Raw genomic sequence first — 23,277 nt, 5'->3', positions numbered from 1 at the left:
ATGCTTGATTCCCCAGCTGTTTGTGCCTGGGATAAGTCTCGACGGAAAACCAATTACAGTCAGAATCGCACTCCATCTCGTTAAATGTCTCTCATTAATGCCATTTAAATTAAAAGCTTATCTCTTGTTGTGGAGGTGCCAGGCCCCTGGCAACCGTGGCTGAGCCAGTTAGCAGTGGGGGATAGAAGCGAGAGGAAATGGAAGAGGACAAGGTTTTTGTGAAGTGTAGACAGACGGACTGTGGCCGACTACATAAACCAGTCTAATTAGGTCTCTTATTTATGCTGATGAACATTTGGAGTCTTTATTTAGTAACCTCCATTTATCCAGGGACTGTTGACTGAGCACACTTGCGTATTCTGTTTCACATTCACACGCATTCACACCTGGGAGTTGCACAGTACAAGACAAATAGACTCTATGGCGTGTCATCCATCTTGGGTATAAACACTTTGTCCATATCTCAGCTCGAACGGTCAAAGACTGCATTAATTGCTGCGAAGGATAAATGGGACAAACAACAACAGACAAAGTTTCTTTGTACCCAAACTTCCACGTTAAACAGTTTGTTGCCGTCCGGTGTGTAAAATAAAACTGCTGCCTATTAAGACAGAAACTCATTAAGAAACCTTTCAGCTAATCACTGTATTTTACTTATCACCTCAATATTTCCAGAAATAGATTTAAGTCAGCATACACATACAATATTTCTGACCCATGTATCTGAAGGTATGCTTTCACTGATAACCCAATGTTCCCAGAGAAGAGAAGAATCTTTTTTTAACTATACATAATGCTAGGCTCACCATTTTCTTTTTCTTTTTGGGAAATCATGTCTTAATTACGCTTAAGTCTCAGCAGACACCAGGACTATAGTGTATTCATAGCACTCACAAGCAGGACAAATCCATCATATTGGAAGATCTGATCATACGTCTAACTAGAATTCAAAATCCATCATAAGAGGACAATCTCTCCACTGACAACACGGACCATTAGTACAGAGTGCACTACGGCCAGAATAAATCATGTGGTTTGAGTATGTGGCGAAAGTCATTCTGGAAAATGCATAACGTCACCAGCTGAAGGTCTCTCATTACAAGTAGATGTAGACAAGGGTCAGAAGGTTGAGGAAGTGACAGTGCAATAAACATCACAGTCTACAGAAAACAGTTTGTCTTCCAGGCATTTTAAGGGGTAACTGAGAGAAGGGAGACTGCTACTATTTTCCACCTTCACATTATAACAGCTGGTCTGGACTCTGGAGACCTGCTCAAGAAACAGAACTGGAGCTAGTTCAGCTAAAATGACCGTAGACTGGTACCGCTTTAAGATTCAAGACGTGGGTTCTAACACAAAAATTTTACCTCGATTCAACCTATTAAAGTCTGCTTAAGATCTCTTTTAGGGATGTAACAGCTATAGATTTTAATGGTATGATTGTAGTCAGAGGAAAAATACCACCCAAATAGCAAAATTGCTGTGGCACAGATCTGGCCCACACCAAACACATTCAACTGACACACATACCGCATGGAATGATGGCACCGAATAAACCAGGACTGGCCCAAGTCTGGGCCAGATCCAGCCCACCAGAATAGAAATGATGACTCGGGCCAGTTCTGGTTCATTCAGTGCCATCATTCCATCATTCCATGCGGTATGTAGGCCATATGAACGTGTCTGGTCAAATATTGCTATCTGAGCAATTTCATAATTATAATGCATTAATATATTTCACACACCAGGGATGCATAAAATGACATGAGCATTAAAGGCTTTATGGTGTTTTTCCCCACAGCCTTTTTCATTGGCTTTTGTTTATAACAGCTGCTGTCTTTTGATAAAGAAATAATACAGCAACCAAATAATACAGCAGAAAACAATAAATAAATTCAAAATCTAAAAAAGTAAAAAAAAATAAACAAAAGTCAGGTCAAGTGCAGTTTTAGTCAAAATGAAACAAATACATTGAGAACATCTCTCATACATGTGAATGCTCTTGAGGGGACTATGTGTTTTGGTGAGCATTCATTTATAAATGGTGCAATGCTGCTTTCCCCCCTGTGTAGCTGTTAGTTTATATTGCTATGAAAGCTTAACTCCCAATTCAATGTTACCTTGACAAATAATGTCCATACCAAGTCTCTCTGCAATCCATCAAAAAGATGCTGAAATTTCAATAAAAACCCCTAAAGTCAACTCATGTTGGTGCTAGAGGAAAAGTCAGGGCTTCACCACAGTCATTAGTATCAATGACTGGAGACCATGACTGTCTGTATTAAAAATTATATCCAAAAGAGAGAGAGCCAGAGCCCTATGCCACTAGAATGGCTCAGAACATGACCTAAAATCAAAGAGTAATTGACTCTGATCCTCCTGCAAACTGTACAAGTGGAGGCATGTTCTTTATGGCTATAGCACATGCATGCACAGAGGTAAGGAGGGACCAGGTTGTTGTAAAAGGTCACTGAACATCTTACACCCCAATCCTATGGTGTAACTGGTGCGTGGTGTATGTGGGTCACTGAACACAGCACAATCCTGTAACACTGACTGTTGTGAGCAGCGGCCTGAACTTTCACAGTGGAGAAATACAGTATAATTACAGCAATCAAACTAACTCTAACAAGCTTTGTGTTTCCATTTACATATGTATACGTCCGTACTAAATCCCTCAGGATTTAGGAAGCTACTACATTAAAACCTTTTGGTGTAGTCTTTGACCAGATTCTTCTTGTCTGTTCGTGCCTCGGGGGCAAGCAATTGCAAATCAAATAGCGACACCTTGAAGCCATTCAGAGTGAAGAAGGAAGCAGTGCCAATGCTGTGACTCACCGTTGATGACTGGGGTGTACACTACGATGCCAGCCAGATTTGGGTCAGACACTGTTTTGTCCAGGATGAGCCCTCCAATGCTGCAGAACACAACATAATAAGACCATTAACTGGTGTTACTGAGTGTGTCTGTGTGTGAAAGATGGAGTGAGAGAGACAAAAAAGGGCATGGGAAGACAAAGACAGAGCATTGTCTTCATCTAAATGATGTCCACAGTGAATTTGTGTGCTGCTCTTTAAAATGCTTTATCAGCTGCACTGAATGGTAAAGATTAAGAGAGAGTTGGAGACAGTATGAGAGAAAGAATGAAAGATTTTTCAGGGATTTAAAGCTTATGGTGTCCAGAGACAATATTTGTATTTTCTAACTTTGTGATAAAAGACTGAAAAATGTGGGATCACCTACAGTGAGTGTAGAGAGGCGTGCAAGTGAAACTATCATATCCCTTCCTACTTGCTGTATAAGTAAGGCTGCCAGGCTCAAGGGGACCCGAGGGTGTATGTGCTCGGGTACTGCAATTTGTTTAGGGGATGAGTCATCAAGCAAACCAGACACTGGGAGTTGCAGACACAGAGTAGCTGTTCTTTCCCCTTTGAAGACTAAACACACACAGTTGCATACACAAACACACACACACACACACACCTGCTGATGACCATGGCAGTGATGACTGGCTCCCACCCGAAGTAGAGCAGGGTGCGGCTGGCTGGGTGCTTGGAGGAGATGACGATCCACAAAGGAGTCAGACACATGAAGAAGGCGCAAACCAGTGACGACACATATGGGTAGGAATCTGGGGAAAAAGGAAGAGATGCATTCATTTTTTCTCTTTGGGTGGCGGGGGTTTGGAGCTAATCCTAGCACTGTCAGAAACTGTTCACTACCAGTGCCAATATATCTAAGTTAAGGGCCCCCCTTTTCCTCCCACTCTCTGAATTCATCTTGCACAAGTATCCCTCAAGTGCAGTGCACATTGTAGTTTGATTAAATGCACTTACTTTGGAATATATGTCTTTCAAACAATTTAAGTGAAATGATAGAAGGAATAAAAACTACATTTTCATATTTTGGCCCCCAACCAAGAAAGGGCCCCAGATAGTGCAAGATCTGCATTAAGTTCATTTCAGGTGTCATGGTTACCTTTCGAGGCAGCTGGATTTTTGATAGCACATCACGATATTGCCAGCTATGCACTTGACAAGTAAGCATCGATGATGGATGGTGATAGACAGATTGTTCTTCCAATCACCTGCCAGTTATGTTTTAAAAAGTGTCTGCCCTTTTCCAGACAGTTTCCAAGGACAACTTCACAGATGGTTCTGTGTAACACACCATCTGGGAAGTTGACAGGTTAGTGATATGGAGTGTTTGTATTGAATTTTGAGCCCAAAAATTACAACTAATCAAATTAAAACAATCAAATGTGGATCTATGGCTATATAAGGCCATGAGGTGGCTGAATGCTTTGCCCTGCTGTTTCACCAGCCTTGTGAAATGGGACTTTTCTTATACATAGCAAGAAAGTTAATTTATGAAAGATGAGGTCATCCACAGCAAAGGGATCAACTCCACCCTTGTCTTAGCAAAGGAGTTCTCTCCATTCCCCAGTAAATGTTGCTCTCTGCAGCTATGTAAATAAGTTGAAAGAGGAAATTCTTAACTAGGAACTGTCAGCGCCAATTAGCTGGGCTCCTAGTGGTGAAAGTAAGTGAAAGTGAATATGGCTCCATATCTCCTGACTAAAGCTGGAAGTATGCTTCTCCGGGCCAGACGTAGATACACATGAAGAGGGGGGCCTTGACAGGAGTTAAATCAACCAATCAACTTGAGACTTTCACATGTGTCTTTGCAAATGGATTCCAAGAATTACAGTTTAAGGCTTTAAATGTCAGTCAGCTGTCATGACTGTTTAAATGACTGATTTCTCAACACTAAGAGTTTACAGTAAGCATGATCACAATGAAAACATTAGCATGCTGATGCTTAGCTGGAATAATTTTGTTTGTTTGTTCACTATCTTAGATCTGACGCCCATGACACCAAAGTCATTGGAATGATGAATGTCCGTACACATTTTTATAGCAATCCATCAAAAGAGTCAACTTTATGGTGGTGCTAGATAAAAGGTCAGAAGATCACAAAAGACATTAGGCTTCAATCTCTAGGGATCATCAATGTCTGTACAAAATTCCATGGTAATCCATCAAGATATACTTTAGTCTTGACCAACACCACTGTAGTGTGGATTGAGTTCCAGCCATGAGTTAGTTGAATTCTTTAAATGACAAAAGTGCTCAACTTACTTTCCCATTTCCTGAACCTGACGTACATCAAACTAAAAGCATACAAGATTGGCGCTTCAAGAAACATTTTCTCCATCAAGAGTAGATGCTGCAAATTCATAATTTCTGACAAATATCTCCCTCACCGCTTTCCTTAGCATTATGTTTTCTACTGAGGTTAAATAAAAGTATTTATTTAAAGGGGAAATTATATCATGTTTAGCCTACCAGCTTCTTTCTCAATCCACCTGAGCCATATACTGTATGTTTGAAATGTGAGAGGAAAGTGCAGCACCAAGAGCAAACACGCCAACACAGGGAAGGTTTCTCTTACTTTCTCTCTACAAGTATACGTCTTTGTTCAAACTACAATATAGCACAACAAAACTATTTTGAAAGAGTAATTATGGTAAGCACCTGCCTAGAGGCACCACCAGATGTTTCCAGCAGGATTTTGTTCCAAGCACTAAATAACTGTCATTAGGAAGGAGTCCCAGATTTATTATCTCCACGGTCTCGTAGCTGGAGAACAGAAAGGGCCTCACTGTTCTGTTCAGGGTATAATGGGCTCTAACAGACTTTCAGTCCTAAAATATAAAGCTGAGGCGGATATGTATAGTGAGGCACACATTTGAGAGAGGAGCCTTGTCCCACATTGACCCAGCTCTCTACCCAAGTTGCAGACACTGAAAGGGAATCTGACACAGAGTTACCAGTACACAGAGTACAAAGTAAGCAGACTATCTGCCGTGCTCTAATTAAGGTCTTCTACAGGTTAAACTGTTTACATGAACCTCTGACACTGTACCACAGAGTATCCCTGTTACCGTGAATAAACCAATGAACAAACAATTGATAGTCCTGTCCATCTCTGGTGGAATACATTTTGCTAAAACTCTCTGCCAGGAAAAAGAACGCTGCGGCTGCCAACTTTCTTTTTTAGCTGAGAAATGCCAAGATGCTTCTAATATACAGGAAAGAAATGATGATCTCAACAGTGATGATAAGTGCTGCTCGCTTCTATGCTTTATGATGACAAAAGTCCATCCAAAACCCAGCATGAGGTCGCAAACGTAAAAACTACAAGAAAGAGGAATAAAATGGTTCTCTGCCATGGAATCCTTTTCAATCGAGTGTTCACCATCCATCTGAAGTTGGATTACACACACAATCTGTCCTTGTTAGGGTTATTCTAACCCTGAGCCATCAGGACTTCTGTATGGTTGTGATGTCACAACTATACAGTCACTGCCCTCAGCCATGCCCCCAGTAGGAAATACGATGGGCAGTGCCTACTCAGGCGACCAGTCAGAACAGACCCGGCTTTTGCAGTGTAATGGCTTGAAGAGACATACTATAAAAGCAGTGTTCAGACAGAGGGTGAAAAGATGCAGTGCAACAATGGACAGTATGAGAAAATTAGGTGTTTTGAAGATTAAAACATGTAATGGTTATGCCAAAGGGTAGAGTGGCACTTAGATCTCTCCACCATGGTATTTCAGAAACAAATGATCAAAACTGAAGGGCATAAAATATATTTGTAATGTCATTAAATTATGTTGTGTTATGTCATGCTTATTTGTGCTTCTATCTAGGAACATTGAGGATATAATGTAAAAAAAGATCAGAAACAGAAACTATACTTTATTAGCACACATACTTTAACCTGTATTTAAACTGCTTTCTTTTAAGCACAGCCTTCTGCCAGAATGGCTCGAAGTAATGATGTGGTGAAAAAAAAGAAAGTAAAAGTAAAAAATAAATGTCCTCTCTTTTATATTGTTAATTTTTCATAATCATGTGATGTGACACTTTCTGCAGCTGTAACTGCTGCCAGTGACAGCAGCTACTGTGTTTCGCCAGGTTCTCATCTTCACTCTAGTTAGAAGCATTCGAGGCATTTAGTTCTTATCTGCATTGATAATCATGTGATTTAAATTCTGTTTAGCTGAGAATTAACTGACCATTAGTTCCAGTTAAGCAGGAGAAAGCTGGGCTAAAGAACAACAGAGCCACTGTCCTGAGAGTGACACAGCCAGACAGTCTCACTGCACTGCCCTGCAATGGAAATCTGAAATCTGAAGTGTGTTTAATACATTTAGCTCACAGCACTAAATTATTCCATTCATAGTGGTGAACATCTATGTCATACAATTAGACCTGACAGGACAGTGTGAGACTTTTTCCAAGAGGAAACAGCTTCCAGTGTACGCTATATTATGTAATACAAGGCGGTGCAACACAGGTCCAGGTGTGATATGAATTAAACATGAGGAATGTGTGGCGAGAGGAAAAGAAACGTCTGTTCTGCAGCTGGAGGGAAGCGCTACTACAGAGTGAGGAAGGAGGGACCTCTACTGGCTGACTGAGGGAAGTGTCTCAATACAAAGCAACCCAAGAAGCAAAAATCTGACAATCATTTATAACTGACAGAAGATAGACCAAATAAACTCCATTATAAAACCATGTACGACTGCCAACGAGTTTTGTGTTAATTTGATACAAAGCTCATCATTACAGGAAACTATTAAATAAATAATTTTAGAATTAGCAACACATCATCACATGAAAGCATGTGCAATCTACAGGAAAGTGATAGTGGCCAAATCAGTCATGTTACACTCTGAGTTGGCTTTCACACTGCTGCCTTTCAGTTCTGGTGCGGTTCATGTTCACACTGACTCTCTACAAACCAACCAAGAGCTGTAGGCACTATGTCATACGGACTGACGGGTAAATCATTGATTGATTGGACAGTTTTGGTGACTGTCATCCTGCATGGACCCACTGCTGGGAAATCAAATTTTGACAAATGACTGACAGCAGGTCATGCTACAAACAGTTTATGTTCTCTGCTGTCACAAAGAGCTCACAAAGATATAACTAATTAAGTGGAGCACTGCTTGTGATGTTCTGGGCCAATACCATTACCGATATTTAAAATAACAACTTGGCTGATAGCTGATGCTGATACTGATGTTATTGTTATTTTGTTTTATTTATTCTCCCTTCATGATAAAAAACATAAATCATAAATTGAACTACTTTAGTCATTTATTCATTCAGCCCTTCATGTCACAATCTTTAAGAGAGCACAAATTCATACTAATATGATTGAATCTAACCACCCTTAATATAACCTGGTTTCACATGAAAGATTATTATCTTTAAAAAAGTAACTGCTTCAAACCACTTTTAACCTGCTATAAAACTACTCAGTGATAAGAATTGTTTAGTACTTACAGTACATAGCCTTACAAATTGATGGCACAGATACTACGAGAGAATAGCTCACATCAGATAAACATCGGTCAATAAGCAGTCATCTTTTGACCAAGTCAAGCCTCAAGTCTCTGTGTGTGGCGACCTAAGTGTGAGTCCCAATCTGTCTGAACCAGAGTTTGATTTACAGCTTTCACAAAAGCAAACTGCACTAAGTGGCCAAACACATCAGAGTTCGTTTTTAACTGAACACATCTGTTGCAAACACAGACTAGCTCACATTACCCAGGACTAATCCACCCAAATTCTACATGATAACAAGATTTAGTCTGACTTATTGGTTAGTGTGCCAGCTTGCTTCTGTACAGTGAAAACCAAGCAGCCCGTGAGGGGACCACAGATGTTGGAAAGGTAAATGATACACTAAAATCAGAGGTGTCATGCTGTGTTATACTTAATACTGCCATACTTCCTGTTTCAAATTGACCCTTGGTAAGTCATACATTGTTTTAAAATGCAGAAGGATGCAAAAATGTGATGAAATTATGCATCGAAACTTAAGCTCAAAAAGCTTCTGTCTGTCATTCCCATGTGGACGCTTTACCCCAGCTGCATTTTCTTTTTTTTTCTCTAAACCAAAATGGTTGGACAGTTAAAGATTCACTCAAAAAAAGTGCCTCCTCAAGTTTTGAGCCATAATTGTCTTTTCTCATGCTGAACAGTGTACAATCCTGAACAGAGGTCTGTACAGGCTATAACTCTTCAACAGCCTTCAACAGAAGTTCCAAAATAAGTTGTGTCCTAATTCTACTCACACGCACACAAACAGTAAGTATGTCTTACTGCAAAAAACAGCTATATACTATGTACAATTAGAATGTAGTTTGGAATTGGAACACTTGTAGTAGCACACTTGTGAGGGTAGCAGCTGGTCACCTACCCAGGCACTTGTAGAGGCCCTGGCTTATCCAGGCCAGGATTGCCAGTGTAATGAGGTCACCAAAACTGGCGGCGATGGGTGTGGCTACGTTGTCAGGGTTGATGCCCGTCTTCTTCGAACCCACAATTACACCCACCATGATGATACCTGAACATGACACAAGTAGGGTGGAGCACTTGACTAACAGTCATCGCATTACTGCGGACTTTCAGACATTATTATTAAAATTCACACAGACAGGGCACAAAATTATCAGCAGCCACCACCACAAATGCTGGTAAAATATACATGTGGCTTGTAGATTCGCTTCACTCACCAGCAAAAAGGGGTATTTAATGAGTGATTGGTAAAATTTGAACAATTTGGCAATTAATTTGGCACCCTGCATACAGACAGTAAGCAAGAAATGAGTGTCTGCGTCATCTTAACTTATTCAGTTCAGTACAAAGACTGTTTGTGAAGAAAACAGAGCTTCTCCAGCTCTCTACAGCGACAGTATTAACAGTTTATTTTAAACTGTGGTGCTCAGCTGTTAGCGTGTGTGTGTTTACCCTGAAGCAGGGAGGCTATGAAGGCCGTGGCCACACTGCTAGAGCACAGCAGCACAGCGTGGCTCATCTGGAACTTCCCCTCTGGGATCCAACCAAGAACAACTGCTGCTACGGCAGCCAGGAAACCCACGACAGTGGCCTGAACCTGGAGGACAGAGGCAGGGGGATTGACTGTGGTGCTCTTTTATTGATTACAGAATAACAAGCAAAACTATGTGTGTGACAACAGCAAACAGTGCTTAGAGGATTAGCAGAAGGGTTATTTAGGTAGGTAATGTTCCCTATGAACCTGATGGTGAAACAGTGGAACTAACGTCATGTGCAGGTAGACTGTTCCATTCCATTACATAACACTTCCAGCTGAGAGATGCTATTGCGTAACTTAGCGGACAAACAGCTCGTCAAAACACTGTGATGTAGCATGTTTTGGTGTGTTTATCAGTGTGTGGGTAGATGATTTTCAGAGCCTGTACTCAGTCTTACTACACAGAAATCAATAGAACAGTCTGAGTTAACGCCCACCTGGTTCCAACCAATTCCAATCATTCTTAGTGGTTATGTGTATCAACAATATTAAATGGCATATAACATACATTGCACTACATTTATGTTACAGTATGTGTATATAATAAATACATTAAACATGTTATTTTATTTATTATTATTATGTTTTAAATCAGTAAATTTGACTCTAACAACTCCATTCAGTGTGAAATGGAAACACATAAAAATATAAAAATTGTGGACTAATTCAGCCATCACTGCAGTAATGATTAAATTTTAATGAAATGTCTGTTGTCATATTTCATAAAGTCCTCACCCATGTTTGGATTAAATCGTGTTGTTCAATACATTTTGACTTGTGGACGTTACAATGCTCTGGGGTTGTTGAAAATGTTTGGATCAAACAAGTCAGAAAGAATCCCTTGCACCCAACACTTAAATCTAACTCTACAAATGGCATAATACTAATAACATTAGTGTTTCTGCAACAGTGCAGAAATACTGGGTTTAAACAGAATTAATCTGAATGTTGATTAATTGGCTGTATGTGTAAGTACAAAGACCAAGGCAGCAACCATGTGTATGTCAGTGTGTTTGTGTTATTACCTGTTTTAGTGCCAGGTTGCCAATGATTAGATTCCACTTCTCTATAGGCGAATCCATCTTGCCCACATTCACCTGTGAACAGAATTAAGAAAAAGTAAACATTTTATGACTTCTCCATGACCGCTTATAATTCTGCCAAAGCCCCTTTATGACCTGAAAAATCCCTAGCCCTTATTATACTCAAAAATTAGGTGGATAAATTGTCATCCATCCATTATCTGTAACCACTTATCCTTTGCAGGGTCACGGGGGCATTAATCCAGCTGACATTGGACGAGCAACGGGGTACACCCTGGACAAGTCACCAGTTCATCACAGGGCTGATATATAGGGAAACAACCATTAACACTCACATTCACACCTACAGGAAATTTAGAGCGACTAATCTCACATCCATGTAATTCAATCCAATAAATTATCATCATTAACATAGAGGGGTATTCCATCTCTTTAGCACTGAACTTCCATAAAGTTGGGGTGAAAATAAGAGACAAACTAAAGAGAGACAATCAATCAAGACACTGGATCTTACACTTCCCATAATGTACCTTTTTTCTTTAGGCCCTAGCTGCTAAACTCCCAGATCATTCAAACTCCACATCCATAGTATGTAAAGCAAATTTGTTTCCAAGTTCAAGCAAAGACAACCTTGTGATTTCTATTAAATCCACTTCAATATATAAAGTGTTAAAAAAGTAGAATATAGAGTAAATAATATGATGAATATAATATATAGAGTAAATATTTGACGTCAGATCATGTGCAGTTGATGAATGTCTGAACTCTACTGAAGTCTACAGCACACAGAAACTTCCCTGGTGATGCTGTCAGGCCTGTACTTCTTTCTTGTTTTGAGGTTTTGATTTTTTTTTGGCTTTTGTTGCAAAATTGTTGCCACTTCCTTTTCTGCCAAACAACTAATCAATGAAAAGGCGCACTAATGCATCAGTTTTATACATCAAGATCAGTAAAGTAGTCATGGTTCGTAAGCTGTGCAGTTGTATAATGTATTCTGTGGCTCTGAAAGTGCTTTGTCAAGTCAAGAAAATAACTCAAGCAACATCACTTGAGTTGTGTCAGCTTGGGCTTGGAGACTCCAAGTTTACTTGTACTTGGGGAAAGACCTGGGCATACACCAGTCAGGGAAGGTCTAATGACTGAGCAATTCAGCCCCCTTGCATTGTGAACGAAATAGAGGAGATAAAACGACACATGAGGTAACGGACGACTTGTACATTTTATGTTATGGTTATGGCTTTTATACCTGAGAAACGTATCTAAACATTCCATTCAATGACCTAATACAAATACTGTTGCCTACAAATACATCCCATCCCCATCGCCCTCCGTATGGGTGCTGCCATTGTTGTCTAACATCAGACAACTGCTCCTCATGAAGTCGAGGTAGACTGATTGCCCAAAGTTCACTTGTGGAAATTCTGACTGTAAGTGGTTTACCATTGTTCCACCATTGTTCCTTTTTCTAGTAGGAGGTCAGACATGTTCCTGTTTCCAAGTAATACGATATACACCATATCATACCAGAGTTTCACTGCAGTAATAATATCTGTAGAATATGTCACATACATGAAGAGAAGAAACACAACAGATGAAGGGCAGATTTTTTCCTGTGTACTCTCCCTCTGTTAGAGCCAATTTTAGAGACAAAACACAACAATATTTATCATGATATCTACATTTAATATGAAAAAAGAATAGCGCTCACTCCAATTCCAGTTATCGTGAATTCTTTAGGCCATGGTAATCTTGCAATGAAAATCTGATATTGTGACAGCCAAATACATTATAGGAAATGTATGATACATGGTTTATGTTCCATACTGGCTTATAGAAGTCAGGATATTTCAGCCTCTGCTACTTCAATTTTGAGCCTTTTCTAATCTCTCTTGTAAATCCCCAACTTTATGGAACTCAGATTGCTGGAGAATGGCTTAAGTCATCTCTATGTTTCAGGTTTGTTTTGCAATTTCAATACATACATCATATTGAGCTGAGGTAAGCCATGGTTTTAAATATGCATACATATGTCACTAGACTGGACAGGTTTCACCCTTTCTAAAAGGTCTTTTCAACATCAGCAATCCCAGTACTGCAATGCAAGTAACAACATATTTTCACTGGTTCAATTACTGTAATAACTGTGGTAAGTTAAAGTTCTGCCACATGCTTTTGTAATGCATAACTCCCCACACTGTAAATTACTAAGTCTGAGGAGAACAACAGTAACACAAAGACAAATAGTTTATGGGACTGTAAGGAGGAGTATTGGCTCACACTGAGCTCTGCTGTCCGTGTGGACATAGCAATGTCAATGTGGAGCCTGTGCCAGGGAGCCAGGGGCCAGCAGGAAAAAAACAGAAAACAAACAAAGACACAGTTCAGCTCCGTCACTTCTTCAGCTTGTTCTACTTTGCAGAGTTTGAATAGTGGAGACAAACACAGACCTGTATACTGACAGATCTTTTGACAGGTTCTGCTGAATAAGCAGACATTCATGCACATGTTTGTTGAGAAGAAAGGTGCAGTTTTATGGGATAATACATGCAGCAAATGTATGCTCACTCCTCCTCCCTTTTACAGCTAGAGTCAAAGCTGACCAATAAATTTGCCATCTGACTGTTCAGCCAGCCCGGTACAGGAAATCACCCCTCACTCTGCTGCATCAGCAGATTCCTCGATTATTTCTTGATCCATAAAGGTTTTACACCAAAAACCCATTCAAGACGCTCCAAAGAAATTCTTACTTGAAACTTTCAAAGTAATAACAAGTTGAACTTAGAAGGGGACAGTTAAAGCAGAGAGAGCTGCCCTGACAAACAAGGTCACTATAAGCCTGTTCAGTTTTCTTCTCAGTTTCACCTGACCAAGTAGAAGTCATTCAAACCGTAATTACAGACTGTCACAGTGTGTCACAGAGTCGACCAATAACAACAATATACAGGAAGAGGCTTAGCTTGTTGCGATGAGACACCACCGCAAAAAATGAAGCAACACCACCCACACGATGCCATCACACATCTGGTGTACCATCCACAGCAGCCAAAGGGACAAGTCAAGTCTGTGTGGCTGACTGGAAACTTTTCTAATTTTGGAAAAAAATACAAAATCTTCTGTCGACTAGGCTAAAATAAAAAAATTAAAACAGGCAAACAGTAGTCAAGTCTCTGCAGCATGACGCTGGACTCCAGCCATCTAATTACAACAAGAACAAGTTGTGTGAGAAAATTAAACATGTCGTCTGCAGAAAGAAATATGGACAAGCCCTCATCAGGACCTGTTGTCTATGTAGCCCTTTCAAATCAGTTGGAGCCAACTAAATCTACATTTTGAGAATATATGGGATGTCAGTGTCATGTCATGTAAGCTGACTGTTAGCTCCATCATAATATACAGTATAGATTTATTTCTTTCTATTGCACATTAACTGCCAAAACTTTTAAAGACAAAAGCTAAATCAACTCCAACTGCATAAAAACTTAAGTTTGTTTGTCTGTATGCTTCATACTGCACACAAAATATGTCTCTGGTAGTTAATCCTCCTGACTGTGTTCAGACTGAGCAGGTGAGTGTGTGTGTGTGTCTCACCGCTGTGGACAGTCTTGAGGCCAGTGTCATCTCCAGATTTCCCTTGAGGCCAAGCAGAGCAGGAACCAGGATGAAGATCTCTGTGATGTACTGAAACGCCTCCCAGTGCTGTGGATGACACAAGGAATAATACACTGAGACTTGTTTTAACATTCATGACCGTCTAACTACTCCACTTTTGCTCAGCCTCATTTGACACTCAATTTTAAATGTGGACTACATCTAAGAGCAACAACAGTTTAAACATATTGTCACTCATCAAGAAACCTGGCAGTAATTCAGTAAAGGTGTAGATTGTTTGAAACTATATGTTCTGAAGAATTGTGTGAAAATGGTTTGCTGCTCAGTACCATCTTGTTAGTTGACTGGAGCAAGAAAATGTAGATTTTCTGGGTGGGCTAAGCATGCAGCAACCACTGGACACATCTGTCAGTCACACCCCCTAAAACTGTGTAAAGTGTTTTAAACCTAAATGTTCTCCAAAACAACACAAACTGCTGAAGTGAAATTAGCGAAAAATCAGATATTGAAAATATTTTGACCTTCTTTTGACAAACTAATCTTAATTCAAGTTCCATTTACCAGCTTTTTTCTGAGTTTTTACATGTGAGTAAGTGGACTTGGAGTTTAAGGTACCCTGTGGAGTTTTGGACCACTAGTAGCACTACGGAGCTTTTATTGAGTGGATGCATTACTTTTTATTTCAAATATACTAATTTTAGAAATGTTTGTGAGAAAGGAATAAGGAAACATATTCAGAATGTTTGTCACACCTCAACAATACACTCAATGCCTTTTCGGTAAGAAACAAACCTTGTGGCCCCCTGTGCCTTTAAGGAATAATTCCAGTTTACAACTTGAGTCTTACTTTTGTAGCTTTCGCCATCATTTTTTATCATTGATAATAACATTGTAGGGGCATCCTGGTGGCCTAGAGCTTTAAGATGCTGTCATTTTCAGGTCTTTTTGCATGGCGTGGAAAAAACAGGCGAGACTATATCTCTGCAACTGTTGTCTGCTCCAAGGTGTTGACATGGGTGACAATATAAAAAGCAAGACATCCCTCCACACACACACATACTGCTCATGCAGGATATGTGGACCAGGCGTAAGGATTAATTTCACATGATGTGTTTTAAACTTTTGGGGTTTTTTACAAGAAAAAAAAAAGGGCACCTTTAATTGCCAAGATCTCACCGAGAGATGAAACAGCAGCACCTAAGAAGAAGTCCAACCTAAACAGTCTGATAATTAAACAGGTTAGTCAAACTTTTTTACAGTTTCAAACTGTCCTTCTGCTTCAGATCTGACATTAACATAGTTGTGCACACACTTTCCGTATTTTCCTCCAAATAAAGTGGTTTAGATAATCTGGATTAACTGGTGGCTTGTTTACAACCTGTCTGATTGTCTGACTGTTTGTGTTAGAACATGATGTCTAGTGATGACATCATGTTCCCACATCTCAGTCATTACTTTGCAAAGTACAAAGCTATAATAACTGACAGAGACAATGGCCCCAACTACAAAAATAAGACCAAAACATAATGAACTGGACCTTAATACCACCCTGTCTTAAGCTCTCAGCTAAGCTGGTTGTTGTTTGAATAAAAGTTGTATTGAAGCTCAGCTTACTTGCACAATATCCAGCACCATTCCAGCTGATACAGTTCCAAATCCAGCAAGCAGGAAAGGTAGCAGGATCTGCAGCGCCATGGCCAGCGGCGACTCCTTGGGCATATTTTGCACATCAGACACCAGTCCTTCCTCTTCATCCTCTTCCTCCTCCGCATCAGCCTCCTCACCAGACAGCCTCCTCTCAGCCAACATGGGCTCCGTTTCAGAGAAGCCTCCATCTCCACAGTCAGATAAAGTCACAGAGGACCGAGAGGCCCGGTCCAGGAGCCGTCGGCCTTCTATGTGTGTAGTCTCTTGCCTGAAGCCATTCTGGAGTGATCCAGCCTCTGGTTTCGCTCCAAGGTCCACCATGGCAAGCCGCTCATCCTGTAGCTTGGTATAACCAGTGGGGACCATGGTGTGGAACAGAGCCGCAATCCGCCCGGAGGAAACAGGTTTCAGGGAGAGAGCACTCCACCCACCACCTGCTCCGCTCATACGCACCGTCAGGCTAGAGCCCAGGGACTCCCCGATAGCTCCTCCCAGACTCTGGATACTCATGGTGTGGTCTACGGCCGCGGTGTCTCATCTCCTGTCATCCAGTCTGAGAGCAGTGTGAATAAGATGCACGGTAGAACTGGTTTACTCTGGCTCAGGTGTGCCTTCCATGTCAGAAATTGGATACGGGGACTCATCAGCCTTAGGAAAATACACCAAGAGAGACAACAGAGGTGAGAACAGCTGGGAGAACAGGAAAACACAACCTAAAGCAGAATGTAAAATGGTATTACACTGATATTGGGCAGCTGAGTCACTTCTTGTAAAGAGGAAATAAACCAGAGAAGGCTTTAAATATCTTTCAATATGGAGCAGCTGTTTTCTAATGAAGTACAGACTGGATATGAGGGAATCCTTGCAACTTTACATCAACATAAGCGACAAGAGTTTTAATCACAAGTGCACACATTATCTTCTGTCATGGACAATTGGCCTCTTATCAGTGCTGTATAATTTGTTTGCTATCTCAGCCCATATGCACACTACACAACTGTCAACACCTCACAGTGCTGTTAGACATTTCTCTGGATGTTGTGAAGGTAGACAATGTACTTTTAGTTTAGTTGGTAGGTGTAAAATTGAAACTAATCCAGGGAAGATAATGCTACACCACCAGTGCGTAAACAAATGTAAAGTGGTGGGAGAAGAAAGGCAAGGATCTCTGTGTTATCAAGGTGACAAAGAGCATTACCACCAGCAGAAAATGAAATGCCTTTCAAAAACTGTATGACCGGTGCCCCTTGTCTTATAATGACGATGCGGTCCGGAGACCATGGGTTATAGGGCTAGTTTCCCTACCTTTGTAACTGCACTTAATCATTCTTCAGGCCTTTAATATTACCTGTCTGTCTCAGTCTCAATTCCTAGCACTTCTATCTAATGTTGGCAATTTCGTTAAACGCCTTCGTACGGCACAAGCTGTTGTTGTACTGATAACCTCGCTTAACACAAAAAATCGGCTAGTTGTGGATATTTGTTTATGTTAGCTAACCCCGTGCTATGTTAGCTAGCTGTGCTGAAATCAAAACAGTAGGAGGCACGGCTCCCTACTTTCTTATGCGTTAACTGTGAGAATACAGTAGCCAGTGTTAGCTAGTGGATATAAGGCATAGCAAACTACTCATTGTAGTCGTCACTGAATTTAAATTATTTGTCATAAGTTACCGTAATGCCACGGAGACATTTTATCCCAGTGAGGAGATGCGAGTCTTCTTCCTTGACAGTGAACCAGCCGATGAGCCGCGTCAGAGCAAAAAGTGCTACTAAAGCTCGTCGATGTGTGAAGATGTACCACGCGATATGAAAAACGCTGTGTTGGGCACATAGAGCGAGTTAGCAAAGTTTAAAATATGGGTTGCTTTGACTCACAAGAAAGACGGAAATTCATTTAAATGCAACAGTAAAAGAAAAAAGACAAGGCAGTGACAAAATAGGTGGATTTTTCCTTCAGGTTTTATTATGGCTTCAAACATTCCTGATTTTGTTCACCTCTTTTATTGGCGAGAATGTAGTAATGATGATGATGTTATCTGAAACATAATGCTGTAACTAAATTAAATTAGCCCTCGGCCGTCAACAGACAGAGCTAACTTCATGACTCTCATTGGGTCAACTTTGTATGGAGGGGTTTCGCGGTTACAAAAGCAAGCGAGAGTGAGACATCTCAATGCTCTACGGGCTTTTTCTGTTCAGAACATAAAGTGCCACACGTATATTTTGATTGCAGTGCGCAGTCGCAGACAACACTTTGCTGTAGTGGTTGTCCAATTGTTTTCATAAATGTCATCGCTTATCGATAAGTTCAGTCAAACGATGTTTTATGTCCTACTTGTTTATTAGCGCTCATATTCGTTGTATTTGCGTGGTTGGTATAATTTTTTACAGCCACTGTAGAGTCTAAATTCGTGTCTTCTTCCCAAACAGCAGGGGGCGCTATATACACCACAGCTGAAATGTTTGCTTTCTGACCTTCCACCCGGATGTTGGTCTCACTTGTAACACACATGTCGATGAAAACATAACCGTGTCGCGTCTAAAATGGATTTAAACGTCAAGAAAACGAGTTCACAGGCTTTGCTGTCATGTGGCAACGGAGGAGGTATGATTTCTTTATTAACAGTTTAAGTGTTAGAAGAAAAATGCAGTGACTGCAGTCACAGCCTGTGTTTACCTACGATACAATGAGGTTAGCTTACAAGAGCCCTTCTAAGTTATTTTAGTTATTCAATTAAAACGGTTATAACAATAAACCTGGCTTTTTCTGGTTTCTTTATAATAACAGTCTAACGTGTTTTGGAGATTTTCTATGTCCTGAGACTTCCTAAATTAACATTAAGAGTTTCCTCTCACATTATCTTCAGGTGAAGTTTGAATTCAATGTTTTGCAAAGTGAAGTGAAATTAATGACGAAGAAATAACACATGACTGGAGAATATGGGTAAAATCATCAGCATATTATTAAGGATATTTGCCGACTTCAACTTGACTAATGCAATGCAAGAATCAGGCCTAAATGATCAAATTAATGTTTAAAGCAATGACATGTGTTCCACTAAATTACATAAGACACCGTTTTTAATACAGTGGGATCCAAAAGTCTAAGATCACACTGAACATTCCTAATATTGTCACATCAACCTGGAAGTAATTCAGAAAATATAAGAATTCAGAAACTAAGTGAAAAGTGTCAAATTGTTATTCTAAGCAAAGAGGGAGTGTCAGTGTCAGATCATGGATAGACTCAAGGTGACTGATGGGGCAGTGCATGGAACCCTTAAAGGCATTACAGAAACTGGATCAGTTGTATCCAAAGCATGATCAGGAAGACTCAAAGTGACCACACCATCAGTAAATCAATACACAACAAGCTTATCCTGAGAGATTGAAAAGCAACATCATCGCATATACATAATTTGCTAAATAAACACAAGACTCCAATCAGAAATAGTCTTGTAGTGGTTCTAGAGGACAAGTAGCAGTCTCTAAACCACTTCTCGGGAGGAGAAACAGTGAAATGCTTGAGGCTAAGAAATACCAGAATTTCACAGTGGAAGTGGATGACTGACAGAAGCCCAATTTACTGGTTAATCCAAGTTAGAGATGTATGGCAGTAACAGAAGAGTGTATGTAAGGAGACAAACAGGAGAGAGAGTGATACCACAGTGTTTCAAACCCACAGTGAAACATGGTGATGGCACCTGCACAGAATTGACTCCACCCTGACCAAGGAGAAGTACTACTGGATAATGGAGTGTGTAGAATGATACCATGATGAAAACATCTGCTGAAATTCAATTAACAATATTGCATTATTACCCAACTGTAATTAGACAGGGTACAGCTGCAGAGATCACATTAATTTAAAGGAAGACATCACTCTGTCAAAAGCCGCTGTTAAGTAAGAAAACTGTTATAACAAGGATCATTCAGTGACTTAAGTATTGGGGAATGACACTTGATATTATCCTTTTTACTGTAGAGAATCAGCTCGTATTTTAACTCATTTTGAGCTTGTTTGTTGTGCTGCCAGGTCTCAGTGAGAAGCTTCTCCTCAAGCCAAAGGCTGGCAGCTCCCTACAGACAGAGAGGGTCCCGAGAAGCAGCGGTGAGACCAAGAATGACCTCCCTGCATGCTGTCTTGACACTAGTCACTAGTTCTAACTTTTGATGATTTATTTGCATTAATAGTAAGAAAATCATTATTGAGCTGGAAGTGTGATGATGTGTGTTTTGTTGTGTTGTGTTGTGTTTCAGTGTTGGAGCGGCTGCAGAGCTTCCTGCCACAGATGGCCGAGGCCAATGAGAAGCTGAAGCAGCAGATGGAGGCAGCTCCTGCTGGATGCTTTGATATAGAGAACGTGGAGGAGGCACAGAAGGTCATAGAGATGGTTAGTGTTGGTCTACTGGTAAATTTAAGCTTTCCTGCCCCTTGTGTTGCACTAGAAAACTCCAGGGCCTGTATTCACAACCATTTTGAAAATTCTCTCAGAGAGTTCCATACTTAGCCTAAAAACTTCTAGCAAGGGATCATAGCTTAATGGTGATTTAGGAAACTTCTTAAATCAACTCTGAGCAAGGAAGAGACAAAAACTTTTGTCTTAATGAGGAGGCTGCTAGGCGTGACGCATTCTTTTAAATGCTGTGATTGGTTGACCAAAAAAAAAAGAATGCAATCTGTGGTGATAGTTGTCAGTGAAATCGATAGGCCTAATCATAAAATGTAGTCTCTATTCAGATATGGTGTAATAATGAATATTATTTTATGTAATGCATATCTCTGCTGAATAACTTGTAAGACATTACCTAAAGAAGCCCAAAAAATGTTTGAAAACACAGACTTACTTGCACAGTCCCCTGTAGACATGCTGATAGTTGTTTGCTTACATGTATTTGCTATGCAGGTAATTTTAGGAGGCTTCTTAGTCTTTGATAAGAAGTGTAAAACCATATTAAAGGGAGCACACCAGTGAGGAGTGTTACATAAGAAGAGGGAGACTGAAGGTGAACTGCAATTCTTTGTGTGATCACTTTATTGATGGAAAGTTGTCAGAAATCAGTGTTGCAATTTTACTTTTAACATATATATATTTATATCTGTGTTGTGATCACTTCAATTTCTGATGTTATATCGTTGCGCTGGGTCGGAGATGTGAGCGCTTCACTTATGAGATCAACCACAAAGCATTATCCCAGCGCAGTCTAAACTGTAGTGTTTCATCAGCTCACTGTCTTTCAGTGTTTAGAGAATATTTCTCCTTCCTCTTTTTCATTCCACCGTTTTTTCCCCTGCTTAAGAAACTCCTAAGGCTCTTAAACAGATTTTCACCATAGGAGCTCCCCTAAGGGCTAATTTGCTTTGTGAATAACTTTGTGAATTTTAAAGAAAAAGAGCCTTACTAGAATTTTATCACGAGGAGCAACTCTTACTACCAGGATGATTTATGAATACTGGCCCTGATGTACATTTAAGAAGGCTCCTTGTAGTTGTCTTAACTTTATGTGGTATATGACTTGAGTAGTGTGATTTCTTCCTCTTGTCCTCAGGACGTAGCGCTGGTGGAGCTCAGCGGGTCAGACAGTGACTCCGAGGATGAGGAGGAGACTTCAGACTCTGAGGAATCAGACTCTGGTGAGGAGATCACAGAGGAGAACCTTAAATTACCTGGAGACAAAGACAAGAAGAAAGCCAACATCCAGGTTGTCGATCAACAGGGAATGTAGAAAAGTTGGCTGCACAGACTTTTGGCTGCATATTGAGTTTCTTTGCCTTCTGAGGTGATGTGGGATAAACTGACCAATGACAAAAGGTCCACCTCGTGCAAAGAGATTTTAACCTACTTTACAGACACAGAGTTGATGAACAGAAAGCTCCTGTGTGGAGATATGCAGATATTCCTCATCCCTATGGGAACAACAGTGAATATTATTTTGTACATTAAAGGTCAAAGTTGCCAAAGTGCCTTTGGAGCCAGAACAGATACTGTGATGACCTTATCCAGTGTGGCAATCAGCTGACTGTGTGACCTCTCATTGCATATGATGATGAGTTTATGTGTAACAATGTGGATCACTTGTTTTTGGTTTTCATTAGCTTGTTCGCATTCTTATGTCAATTTAGGATACAAACTATTTGTGTATTCATGAGGATAAGATGTGATTTTTCTAAAAGAGGAAAAGACGGTATATGGCAGTGAAAATAAAGCCTTTGTGCACACACACACGTTTTTTAACATGTTAGCAAGGTGATATGTTAATTCAAATTAATTTTAAATGTATATAATGACAAACCATGTTCAGTTGGTTGTGTAGTCAGAAAGTTTATTAGATGTTTTGTCTTTTACTATGTTGCATACTACATTTGAATTGGTTCTGTTAAGGTCTGTTAAAATCATTGTTATGAAAATTAAATTGTAATCTTAAAAATAATTACAGCAGCAGGTAATGACTTCTCATTAACACACATTCTCATCTGAAATCAATCAACATATCTATATATGTAACAGATTCCATACCATACAGTTATTGTCACAGTAGTATTTGTTACTGTGAAAAATGAATCAGTGTTTGTTAAACTGCTCAATACCACGTAGAAAAATTGACGCAACTTTGGGGGTGGAAAATTTCAGATATTTAATAAAAGATGGATATAACAAGGCTTATGTATTGTGTGTTAAGAACAACAGCATCTAAGTTAATTTACTGGAGGAGGTGGGGGAATTGTGGGCACTACAGCGGAGCGTTTGTCAACCTGCTATCAGAGGAGAGTGAAAATACACAGCATGTACGAGTATCGATACAGCAAAAAATGATTATTGAAACCGTTATACTTAACTGTTAAATATTATGAATCGATATGTATTGAAATGTATCTATATTTTTGACAACACTACGGTACACAGCATAACTGAGACACACCCTCTGAACATAAAGACATTTCTTTTCTAAATGATCACCTTTACAGTTCATAGGAAGATGGTCATCAATATCTGTAAAATAAGTAAATTAGGCTACTTTGCTTAAATCTTAAAACAGACTCTTTGTTTCAGGTGATTG

The 23,277-nt window shown here is 40.0% G+C and overlaps 2 protein-coding genes across 2 annotated transcripts in view; one reads left to right on the top strand and one right to left on the bottom strand.

Annotated features, from left to right (window-relative positions):
- slc41a2b (solute carrier family 41 member 2b) overlaps positions 1–17,966 on the bottom strand; it is a 43,531-nt gene extending 25,565 nt beyond the window's left edge. The window contains exons 1-8 of the mRNA XM_073480330.1: positions 17,890–17,966; positions 16,186–16,866; positions 14,551–14,658; positions 10,945–11,016; positions 9,835–9,979; positions 9,284–9,430; positions 3,485–3,632; positions 2,839–2,918 (exon numbers count right to left, since the gene is read on the bottom strand). Coding sequence (XP_073336431.1) covers positions 2,839–2,918; positions 3,485–3,632; positions 9,284–9,430; positions 9,835–9,979; positions 10,945–11,016; positions 14,551–14,658; positions 16,186–16,728 — 1,243 coding nt within the window. The 5' untranslated portion in view covers positions 16,729–16,866; positions 17,890–17,966. The remainder of the gene's footprint in view (positions 1–2,838; positions 2,919–3,484; positions 3,633–9,283; positions 9,431–9,834; positions 9,980–10,944; positions 11,017–14,550; positions 14,659–16,185; positions 16,867–17,889) is intronic.
- Positions 17,967–18,695: 729 nt separating this feature from the next.
- nopchap1 (NOP protein chaperone 1) lies at positions 18,696–22,878 on the top strand. Its single transcript, XM_073480357.1, has 4 exons — positions 18,696–18,823; positions 20,255–20,329; positions 20,479–20,612; positions 21,769–22,878. The coding sequence occupies exons 1-4, from the start codon at positions 18,763–18,765 to the stop codon at positions 21,943–21,945; spliced, it is 447 nt and encodes a 148-aa protein (XP_073336458.1). The 5' UTR covers positions 18,696–18,762; the 3' UTR covers positions 21,946–22,878.
- The last annotated feature ends 399 nt before the right edge of the window (positions 22,879–23,277 follow it).

This window comes from Pagrus major, chromosome 14 (assembly GCF_040436345.1).
Source record: "Pagrus major chromosome 14, Pma_NU_1.0".
NCBI classification, from domain to species: Eukaryota; Metazoa; Chordata; class Actinopteri; order Spariformes; family Sparidae; genus Pagrus; species Pagrus major.
This window is presented reverse-complemented; position numbering and strand designations above follow the sequence as displayed.

Coding starts and splice junctions, on each gene's coding strand:
- nopchap1 (XM_073480357.1), top strand. CDS start 18,763: ATGGATTTAAACGTCAAGAAAACGAGTTCACAGGCTTTGCTGTCATGT. Junction 18,824..20,254: donor GTCATGTGGCAACGGAGGAG/GTATGATTTCTT, acceptor TTGTGCTGCCAG/GTCTCAGTGAGAAGCTTCTC. Junction 20,613..21,768: donor CACAGAAGGTCATAGAGATG/GTTAGTGTTGGT, acceptor TCTTGTCCTCAG/GACGTAGCGCTGGTGGAGCT.